Here is a 12,084-nt window from a genome sequence, read left to right on the forward strand (position 1 = left end):
AATGAGGAACAAATCTAAGACAGAAAATTAGAAAACACAATCCTTCAGAGCACATATCTCTAATAACCACCACTCTGCAGCCACCTCATAACCTTCCTAAAAGTGTCAGGAACCCTCGGGGTGGAAAGTAATGAAGTACATTAACTGAAGTATGCTTTTGAGATAATTATACTTAACTTGACTAATTCATTTCCATTTTCTGCTACTTCACTCTACTACACTTATTGAACAGCTATTGTTACTGGTTACTTTACAGTTGAATATTTATAGGTGCATGTCAGGCTATAACCCGTGTAGATTTTTTTGTGGGCGGAGCTTAGGAGGACTCACTTTCACATTTTACTTTTTGGGAGGATAAGTCAGAAGAAAAAAGGCCGTACAGCCACACTATTTTAACATCTAACACAGCGAATTAAGGATTTATTTCAACCAAACCAGAGTTGGTGATTGTTAGAAAGACAAACCACGTCGGTTTCTGTGAGTTTTACGATGAGTTAACAAGGTAATTAAAGCTTATCTTGGATCGTAAAAGAGAGAATTCAGAAGGTGATCGATTGTATTTTTCTGTTTAATAATGAAAATAGTTGTGGAAATATTTCCTTTCTTGACATTTTGATTTTGTTAGTTAATTTTGTTTATTTTGGCGCATCTCACACAGGTCTCCTAGTTTCACTTTATTACCTTATAACACTGTGATGTAATCATGACATCAGCAAAAAAAATGACAGGTTAAGACGACCAGGTTAAGACGGGAGACAGCTCTTTGTTTCCTCTTTAATACTGCCAGTCGATGTTGTTCCCTGACTGAGTTCATTATTGTCACCCTGACGACAAAGGTCTCCTAACCTTAACAAAGCATTATATTTTAAGGCAAACTTTGACCTTTCCTTTTGTTATTTTTGCGCTTGATCCTGACCAAACTTTAACCACAGAAGTATCACTTATCAAGTAGATTTATTGTTTAACAGGTTTTAAACAATTTTAGAAGACACTGACAAATGATGTCCTGTAGATAGGAGCATCATATCAGAAAACGTGTTTATTTTTCCACAGTGACATTTTTGGGACGTCAGATCATAAAACTTTTATGTCTGTTGTCGAAAAAGGCAGACAAACAGCTTACTTAATTGTGTAATTTGGAGGTCTTGTTTGCCGTGTAGGTCTGCGTGCGGCAGCTACAGGAGCTCACAGTTAATGAGAGAATGATCCACAGGGGCATTTTATCTCTACATAGAGATGATGAGGAGATGAGGTCTTAGATAGCAGTGGTTTCCAATCAAGCTTGCTCCGCTGAGTTACACTGTTTAGATATAAGAGGATGAGTGCTGGAGATCTTTATTCCTCACTCCCACACTTTTCTTTCTCTTTATCCACCCATCTCTCTGTCTGCTCTCCGGCTCTCAGACCGAGCAAAGTACTGCTAAGGTTTTTATTTATTTATTTATTTATTTTTACTTAAATGCAATCCTCTTCATTTTGCAGTAAGACTCTTAATGCCTGCTCAGAGCGCTGCGGCTGACAGTGCAGACAGTGTGTGTATGACTGGCAGATGCTGTGGGAGAGATCAGCTGCACAGCAATGCTGTCCACAGGCAACACACACACACACAAACACACACACATATATACACACACTCCACACTTTTGGCTGATATGGTTTGTTTTAGTTTAGTGATTCAGTGGATTTTCCTCCAGCTGCACTGTGTGAGGAGTCCAAATATTCCTCTGTAACTGATTTATTTGGAGCTTATTGCCCATTACCAGTAGGTCCCCCAGAGCTAGACGTACTTAGTCGAAAGAAATCAGTGGTGGTGTAAATTAAGTAAAGACTTCTACTTGTGGAGGAAACTGATTCAACGGGGATATCGGTTCTGGTATAATCTTACACAGACAGACCTTCATGGAGATCCTGGGGCAGGAGAAACCCTGAGGAAGCCGCATGATTGGCTGAGGGGGATGGGCTCAGATGGGCTAAACTTTACTCCACAGGCACGTCATTGAGGCTTTGCCACCCATGACACTGTTGGCAGTTCACCAGTTGTCCTTTTCTTTGACCACTTTTGGTAGGTACTAACCACTGCATACCAGGAACTCCCCACCAGACCTGGGGCCTGCACTACGAAGCAGGGTTGGGTTTAGTGAGGTAGCTTTCAGGGTTAACCCAGGGTTTCCGGTTCTAGGACGTTGGTTCACTTCTTACCAGGGTGGATCATCATGGTAACTTACGCTGAACGCCTAACCTTCTCCGGCAAAGGTTATGTTCAAGATAAGAGATCGATATGGATAAAGCACCGCCAGCTGACCAATCAAATCACTTAAAAGATGGCACTGGGCGTCACCAAGACCCTGTGAAGCTCGGTGCACAGGCAGTGTGTGGATCACGAGAGGGAAAAGTGTTATTTCATTGTGCTTTTATATACTGATGTCATCCAACAACAGAGACTGATTGAAGCACTAACCCCTAAATCTTCTTGAACTTAAAAAAACATATGAAAGTCAACCTGCTGACTGCTTTGAATAATGTTGTTATATTAATTTTTTATTTGCACCAAGTCTGTTTTATACTGAGCTCTGACCGACTGGTGCATTTAGAATATTGGACTGCACTCACAATTACATCATTCAATACGTTTGATCATCTGTCAGCTGATCAGATGATGGACAGATGATCACCAAAGATATGAAATCGTCTTTTTCTCTCTGATGTCAGCTTGACACCGCTGAGGGCTGCTGAAAGAATAAGACTAAAACTGTCTCAAGAATGCACATAAGCGGCACTTTAATTTAACAGACTGGACGGCTGTAATTATAGTCAGATCTACCCGTGCTCTAATGATGGAGCAGTGATATTTTAAGGCCCTGTGTCCACAGTTTTTTTTTTCCCAGCTGAAAACATCAGGCATCCTCGTGAAAACACCCAGATGCAAGCACATGAGAGCTGCTTCAGAGCTGCAGTGAGAAGAGTATTAACTTGAGTTTAAGTGTTTTTAACGTGTGATTAATGTTGTATGATATACAGTACATATATATATATATATAGTTTGTTGTCTTCTATGATCATTTTAACTTATGTAAAGTGTCTTTCAGTATCCTAAAAATCTCACAATAGAATAAATATGTTATCATTACTATTATCATTATTATTACTGCATTCCTGCATGTGGCAGCTGCAGGTGTGTTTCTTTCAGTCTGGATTATGCTGGTTATGACTGTGTGTGTCTAATATTATAGATTGCTCTTCATTTGTGAAATATGTTGGTGTGCTGTCAGTAGCCTTGTCCATGCTGCGATTGGTCAGATGCTGCAAACTCCAATTCCAGCTCCAATTCCAAACTATCTGTAGTGTTATTACAGACCGTTCCCCCTGCTTTTTGTTTTGTAGCTGCATTTTCATTCTGGGCTTCTGAGGAATGTGTCGCCAATGATATGATGAAAAAAAAATCATCCAATGTAAAACTATCTGAGGATATCTAGAGATGGGATTGAGTATAGAGTTTGATTAGGATAAACAGTATATTTCACACATAGTGTTAAACCGTGGTGTTACCTGTATCTGCTGAAGCATGTTCTTGAGTTGAACCAGGAACTCCTTGGCATCTTTAGCTTTGTCTGAGACACCGTTCAAGGCCTGGGAGAGCTGGCACTGCAGAGACACACAGACACAAAGACACTTAACAACTAAAACACATGCAGAATGGGACCTTTCACGCCATTTTAAAAACTGTTTTCACTTTTATATCTACAAAAAGAAAAATATAATGAATAATCTGCTGCAATCAACCAGATGACTGTCCCAGATACAAGTCTAAAATACATTTCCAACACTTCATCTAGTAGGTAAAAAATTAAAACTTGTTCTTAATAGCCACAGGAAGCTTTTTCGTTAGTATGACACTACTCCCTCCATTTTTTCTTGACCTCAGCACAAGATAGCAACTATATGGAAATCACCATATCAAATCAAAAGCATGGGAATTCAAAACATGTCTATTCAGTGTTGATTATTGCTGACATCAGCTCTAAACAATATAATTTCTACTTCATTAGACTAGTGTTGGGACAATACAGGAATTTCTAACTTTCATAAAATACATTGGTATTTGACACCATTTCTGACAACACAGGGGAAACAAAATTATTAAAACATAAATATAACAAGGCTATAACATGACAATGAGAGACCCAACCCTTTGAGAAACATTAGTATTTCTGACTACACTGGAGAAAAATAGATATTACTGTAACACTCCCTCTAGGATAAACCATTACAACCAGTACAACCAGTGATGCACTGAGGCTTTGAGGCTTTTCCTCGGACGTCGGGGTTACGTAATCATTTTTCCCAGCAGACCATCCTCCCTGGATGCTCAGATTACGTCTGATCCTGGCACAGAGCAAAACTGCATTGTCTTAATAATTGGGATTAACTTTCTAATCTACATTAGAGTCCAGAAAATCCGTGGTGAGTTTGAAAACACCGTCACTTCTTACTCTTGTTTATAGCAACAGTAACATTTAATCACTGAAACAAATAAGGTAAAATTAAACAAACAAAAAAGAACAAATAAATGAATATAAATATATAGTATAAAAGCATTATAGGAGCAAAAACAAGATTTAATTAAGTAAAAGTACCATAAAATTATTCAGTGTCACAAAATAGAAGTGTTAGTATTTTCAAAACAACACATCACCTCATCTTTATTATACGCCAAATATTTTGTCAGCAAGTGCTTCATCTGAATACTGAGACTAATGTGTTTGACATTCTTTGATCCTCACTAAATTATCTCTATTTACTCTCCCCTAAATGGAGCACATCCCCCAATTTTCTACCTAATTTCCATAGAAAAGCCACAGGGGACGTATATTTATGATGTAAAATATTCTCTATATCGCTATCAACAGCTGTTTGCATCTTCTGTCTAGTCAGGGAGCAATAACAACCCGCCTAAAATGAGTTTGTTGATCAATGTTTAATTTGGTCGGCTGAATAATCTCATTTTATTGGCCACCAGTTAATTTACAGACATAAAATGTGAGCAGTCTGCAAGACACTCAGGGTCTCAGTGGGTTTCATTAACACCTTGGACCCCTTGAAAAGCACTTTAATAATTTAAAAAATTAAGCTTATCATTTTCTATTGAAGATAATTTGCATGTTGAAAGATGAGCAGCAGCAGACAGTGAACAGGCAGCTTGTGTTCAGGTCTGCAGCTGCCAGCGCAGATAAAATACTGCAGCTGTCCAAACTATAAACATAAGTTAATTAACATGTTTAACCTCTGCAGTCTTGTTCCTTCACTGCATATTTAAAAGGCATTTAAATCTCTTATAAAGTCTAATAAACAGCACATGCTTCAGATACAGAATAAAACTCAGTGAGCCATGGCCAGAGCCATGATTTTTTTTTTCTCTCCCATTGCTAAGGATAGGCTTGACTTGGGATGCTAGGAAAATAGTAAATTTTAGGGGTCAATTTATAAGGAATCTCTCATTTTTTCAACAAAAGAAAATATGGCAAATTTGATATAAATGTAGTTTTCCTCTGATGCTGGACAAAGACTATTCAAAAAAGCTACAAGCAGGATGCAAAAGACAAAAATGTCTTTCTTGTGCAAAGGTGAGAGACATCAGCATCAAGCAGAGCCCATGCAGCCGTAATTAATAACAACACAATACATCCAAAATGTGACAGCAGCAGGAAGTGCATCCATATGCATCATCAGACAACTGTGCATTGGTAATAAAACCTCCTGTTGTGCTTTGGTTATGATGTTACTGATTAAATGTCTGTTACAACATCAGAAATGAAAGGAATAGTATCCACAGTGCAGCCACAACAAGAAGTGCATTTACTGCCTAGGTTGTAAAACCAGATGATTATTGATGTTGACATATTTCCTCATTTAAAACTTTAAAAAAATTAAATACTTTAAGAGGTTTAACTGGGGTTACACAGGTTTCAGGGGATTCTTTGAGTAAAAGTTCTCACATTTTTACCGTACTTTTGTGTAAGATTTAATTGTGTGGTGTTGGCTTACGACTGCTCTGTTTTAAAAGTATAAAGATATCTATAAGCATGCATGTAAGCTGTGCAAGGAGGTTAAAAAGTTTTGGTAGGAAATGATTTTAGAGACAAAGTTTGCATATCTTTGCATATCTGTCTGGAGTAAACAACAGTTTGTGACAAAGAAAATGAATTAAAAGATGCTGGTTGGGTATTTGAAATTAAACTGAAACAATATAATGAAAAACAGCATGTGGAAATAGCACAGCCTGAGCCCAGTAAATATATAAATAAATACACAATGAAGACTTTGGTCCAAATGGGCTTTAGTCAGTGTGTGTGTGGATGTGTGTGTGTGCATCAGTCACTGGTAAATAAGAAAAGACAGGACAAAGGAAAGGCATACACACTGTTTAACACATGCCAAGCTGTGATGGATCTGCTCCACTGTCGCCACACCCACATTCTCCACCTGCTCCTTTTTCTCTGAACACACACACACACACACGCACACACACACACACACACACACACACACACACAGCCAGAAGGCGATAATATCAAGTGGGCGTCCCTCCCTTTTTGTTCCATAAAATCATAAATAACAGCTGTATTTGCTACATGGAGCAAAGGTCAGAATCATGGCATGATTATCTGAAACTCATACATGTGATTTTTAAAAGGATCAGCACAACCTCACACTTCACATTATAGAAACCAACATAAAGTCCTTTGACTTAAATGTGTAAGGAAGTGCTGAAAAGGTAAATCTCTTTTATGTGCTTTGTATAAGCCCTCTGGCTTCCTTCTTTCCTTGCACACATACTGGAGCTTGTACGTAGCAAATGTTGAATACTACTGACTCAAAAGGCTAAAAACTTTTGTGCAAAAATAAAAATAAATAAATAGAATTCCATATAAAACATATATATAGCATTAACTGTCACCTCTTAACCAGCCAATGGGGTCTACCAGTCATCAACAACTGCTCAACTAAAACAAGGTTTACTTGCTAGCAGTGTTGGGGAGCAACTAGTTACATGTAATTAAATCACAATAAATGTTATTGTAATCTGTTAAAGTTACTGAGAAAAAATATGTAATTAAAGTATAGTTAGAAATCGATATATTGGTGGTTACAAATGGATTACATCTGAATATTCTTTTCAGGTTGCCTGGTGGAGATCTGCATGTCTAATTGTAACCATAAAGCAAAAAAAAAAAAAGATTAATTCAACCTAAATTATCTCACATTTGATTATTCATCACAGGATATTTTTTAAAAAATAGGACTCTGTGAATGAAGCATTGTATGTGCCTTAATTTAATGCAGGGATATATCAGCATTGATGATAACTGTAACATTTAAAAAATGAAATATTGATATCATGTCACACACATACTTATATGATAATATGGTGTAAATCAGGGGTTTTCAACCTTTGGTAAATGAAGTCCCACTTCTGATTCCACTATGAATCTAAATGTAACATATTCAGGGTCATATTTCCTTGCCACATGGTTTGGAGATTTGACTGGCACAGAGTTGTTTTCCACATCACTTTTTTTTCTAAGCGAACATTAGCTAGCTAACACTGGCAAAATACTGGACCTGATGATGTGTTTCAGTTGGTGTGGTGGTTATTAATTGAATCCTTGAGCACAAAACACAAACACAAAAATAACTAGCTTTGCAAATGACTAAAAAATGTCTTATGCATGCTCTTAAATAATTAATATTTTTCTGCTCTAGCTTTGTCTCCCTCCCCAAACAGTGTAATGAAAATCTGTGACCAAGTTTAAACAATGTAAAAAATGAGTTCATTGTGAATTAGCATTAATCACAATCAGCAAACCTAATGAATAATCAATTCACCTCGTGCTAGTGTTGATTATCAAACATTATCATCAGTATACTCTTCCCTTTCACTTTTCCCTTTGTCATAAATGAAAACAAATCTCTCACTGCACACAGTCAATGCACTGTCTGCATAATCCCTTCTCCACATCTCCGCAATAACCACTCCACCCCCACACCACACACACACAGATCTTATCCCTGTCCATCCCTCTTCTGTGCACGTGCTGTCCGGAGTCAGGAGGAGGGACGTGTGGAGGTCATGGTTCACGAATCAACCCAACCCTTCTGTGGAGCTTCTCGCTGCTCCTCACCAAGAGGCCATCTGTCCCAGCAAGCTGTCTGGCCTGCCCATGTCTGTGTGCGTTTGTGTTTGCATGCCAAGATGCTAACAAGGGGATGACGGATGTGCCATACGAGGGCCGTCCTGGCACGTCCCCTCCTCCCTCATTTGTCCTGTCTGGTTCTTTATTCATTGAACTGCAGCCGTGATCATGTGTGTGTTCATCAGGTCAGAGTTCTGAGCTCCATTCACCCACCTGCCCGTCTGCATCCTCATTTACTACAGCAGACCTCCTTAATTCGTTCATTGATTTTCTTAACCCACTGGTTGTTTGTCAGAGTGGTGGGGAGCTGCAGTCTATCCCAGCATGCATTGTGTGGTAGGAAGGCTGTGACCAGATTTAACCAAGTGAAGCCTCCTTGTCACACATAAGTTGTTATTTCTAAAACCTTATTTTGACATTGGAAATGTTCTTATTTCCAAACAAAGTCTAGATTTGATTTAAGTGGCTTTCCACTTATATTGGAGTTTGGGCTGCACAAAAACAGCTCAAGTTTTTTGACAGGGTGCAAAAATGTTGATACTGAACGCATCAATAAAATAAAGCTGGATATATGACTTACAATTTATTTGCAAATATTCAACATTAAAGCAGTGTAGCGCAACCTCTCTGCTAGTTTGGTCTAATTAATTGGCTGAAATTGAGCAGCTGTTTAAATAGATTACAGCACTAATCACAGCACAACAATCTGTTGATGTCCACAGCACTGAAGACATCAACAGATTGAGTTTTTATTTGTTTATTTGTTAACTTTAAAGAGGTCTGGTCTCCATCATCTGACAGTTGTTGGGTTTGCAATAAAGCACATTTGCTTTCAAACTGTCCCTCAGTGGGTTTTTCCATCCCTCATAAAGCAACGCTATGAAATTACCTCTTAAATTAAGTTATGGCTCGTTGTTGCTGCCTTGATCTTTCATTTGTTAAGGCAGATTAAGGGGTCAAGTAGAAACATAAACAAACAGTCAACATAAATATCATTCTCAGCTGATTTTCTCTAAAAATTAGCCTCCAAAAAAGAATAAAATGTGAAAGAATCAGTATTTTGAGGTTTATAAGGTTCCTCTTAATACCAAGCCTGAGTACACTGTCATGATCACAATATCAAGGTCTAAATTTGGCTACGGTCACGATGCGTCAACCTACAGTAGAGCCCAGTAAAACTGTGTATAGCAGTGTTGAAATGTGACAAGTCTGCCCTGCAGGAAGACGACCAGTGAGCCACTGAAGAAATCTGGAACAAAAGCAAAACACAGAGACACGAGAAAATCGTGTACAGCAAAGGAGGAAATTGAAAGTGAAGAATTAAAAGAGATAATAAGAATAAATTCATCTGAGCGAGGATCAACGCCCCTGCGGAGCAGAAATGTACATTCAGGAATCCAATTTCTTCCTCCCTTTGTGTCTTTTGTTCTCCTCCCCTTGACCTTTTTTCATCCTTTATTACTCCTCCAAACAGGAGTGTCATTTTTCTTTTTCCCCACTGTCAGCACCCTTCAACATTGCTCTCACAGACAAGTGCTATTATCTCATTATCTTATTATGGGAGCGATGGAGGACCATTTATTCAGTCTGTGACATTCAGAGAGACCAGTGACATTCATGGAGGCACAGCTGTGATATGTTTCAGCCCAACAAATAGCAGGATGCAGAGGAGGAGGCAGGAGGATGAAACAGCAGCAAACTGGAGGGCAAGATGAGCGTTTGAACTTCCAGAGACCTCCCAACCCAGAATGTGTATTATTGCTAAAACTGCTAAATGGCAAAGGATGATGATGATGATAAATGTCTTAAGGTAGCTCTGCACTGAAAAAGGATGTGATGTCTCAGGTTTGAAGATGGTAATAAATCAAATATTCAGCAGAATAATCACAGACTGTGAACCGTCTATTGGAGCAATGCTGTCACAGTCTGGTAGTGCAGACTTTCTGTGGAGATAATGTCATTTCTGCCTGATTTATGATTATGTTTGCTTTGCAAGTTTTTTTTCCAATCCATAAAGTGTCACATTCATCTACCAGACAAAATTCTCAGGGGGGATGATGGAGTAAATGAAAGGTATACACTGGAGACCGGGGTTCACTTCCTGCATCTTGCAGTTGGGTTTAGATGATTAAAATGCCCTGCCTCGTTCTTCAAGTCACTCTCTTGACTTCTCTATGAGGACAAGTGAACTTTCTTGGCTCCAATAAACATGAAGCAATGCTTTTAAGTAAAATGTAACTGAACTATATAAACTTATTTATCCAAAAAAAGTAAACATAATGTGCATATACTTAATTTAGATTTGTTTATATTCAGTTTATACTAACTTTATTAGTAGATCACATAAGGAGGCTATGTGCATCACAATCCAACAGTTTATGTGCAAGTTTGCATAAACTTAATCAAATCTTACTTCGGGTATTTAATTTATTCACATTAACTCAACATGATAGAAAAAAAACATTGTATTGAATGCAACGCTTTACATAAAACTTTAAAAAACATAAAGTCAAGGTTTATGGGTTAATTATGTTTTGGGGTGTAACCTTAACCAAGTGCTTTGAGTGCAAAAATATGACCATCAAGTGGGCTGTGATGATAAATGCATCACCACAGTCATGTGATGCAAACTCATTACCGTCATCACCACAAATTTTATTTTGAATGGTCAATCTCTCTCATGTTGAGATCGGTATGGATCTATTATATATACATTATTTTCCCTTCCCTTCCATATTGTTGTTTATATATTTCTTTGTTTTTACTGGATTGTTGTTGATTGGTTTACTTTTTCTGCTCATTGTTTCTGTTTGTTGTCTTTTTTCTTTGCATTTTTCTGTAATATGTTAGCTTTGTTTTCATTAGTATTATTTATTATCAGTACACCACTGTATACACACATTTCTTTTTATTTTGTCCATATCTGGATTTTATTCTGTTTAAAATGTGTGCAAATAAAATAAATGTGACCAGACCGATATCTCCACATTGTTATTACAATCTTTTTTTTTTTTTTAATTAGAATGGGTCCAAAACCTCAGATTACAGTCCAACAGGTGGACAGTAAAGTCATGTAGAGACAGCTGATCATTGTTGGACAGAAAAAAAGTTTTTGTGGATTTTATTTGCTGAGGTCATTTTTCAACCATCAGAGAAGATTTTGACTGATGACTTTGAGTAAACAAAGGGCATCTTAAAATGCACTAAAGCACCAGCATGGTCCTTTGTGAATTAGGGAGTCTTTGATTGCATGTGCTAAGAGATAATTTTCAAAATTTTCAGTGAAAGTTCAGTGACTTTTGAAAACTTTGCTGATGTTGTAAAGAAGCAGTCGTGGTGAGTAATCTCAGAAAGAAGATGGGGGTTACTGTGATCCACAGGAGAACAATAGGCAGCTCTTATGTGTTTGGCTGTCAGCCGGGGAATGGTTGATGGTGGTTTTGACCTTGTCAAAATGATACCCAGGAGACATGGAGGAGGGGCTGAACCCCTCGTTTACCTCCCCACCTCCCCTTTTATTTCTTCTCATTTGCATTTATAAGCCTTTATGTCGTCCTCTATTTCTATTTTCAATTACCCTAAACACTTTCTCAAGGGGGCTTTTGAATTGGTTCTGATACTTTTCAGCATTTTCAATCCTCACTAAGGCTGACTGATATGGCTTATAAATTAATAGCTCAATATTTTTGGGCTATGCCACAATTAGGGCTGCAGCTAACCATTTATTTCATTGACGATTAATTTGCTGATTATTTTCGTGGTTAATTGAAAAGTTGTTTGTTCTATAAAATGGTGGAAACAGTCCATCAGTGTTTCCAGAAACTCAAGATGACGTCCTTAATCAACTCATAATCAATTAATCAATTTGATTAATTGTTGCAACACCATAATA

General features: G+C 37.8%; 1 protein-coding gene across 1 annotated transcript in view; it reads right to left on the reverse strand.

Moving 5' to 3' along the window:
• trim67 (tripartite motif containing 67) overlaps positions 1-12,084 on the reverse strand; it is a 75,637-nt gene that overhangs the window by 34,850 nt on the left and 28,703 nt on the right. Inside the window, exon 3 of the mRNA XM_084737783.1 lies at positions 3,547-3,642. Within this exon, the coding sequence (XP_084593909.1) occupies positions 3,547-3,642 (96 nt within the window). The remainder of the gene's footprint in view (positions 1-3,546; positions 3,643-12,084) is intronic.

This window comes from Lutjanus erythropterus, chromosome 15, assembly GCF_056507025.1.
Source record: "Lutjanus erythropterus isolate fLutEry1 chromosome 15, fLutEry1.hap2, whole genome shotgun sequence".
NCBI lineage: Eukaryota > Metazoa > Chordata > Actinopteri > Lutjaniformes > Lutjanidae > Lutjanus > Lutjanus erythropterus.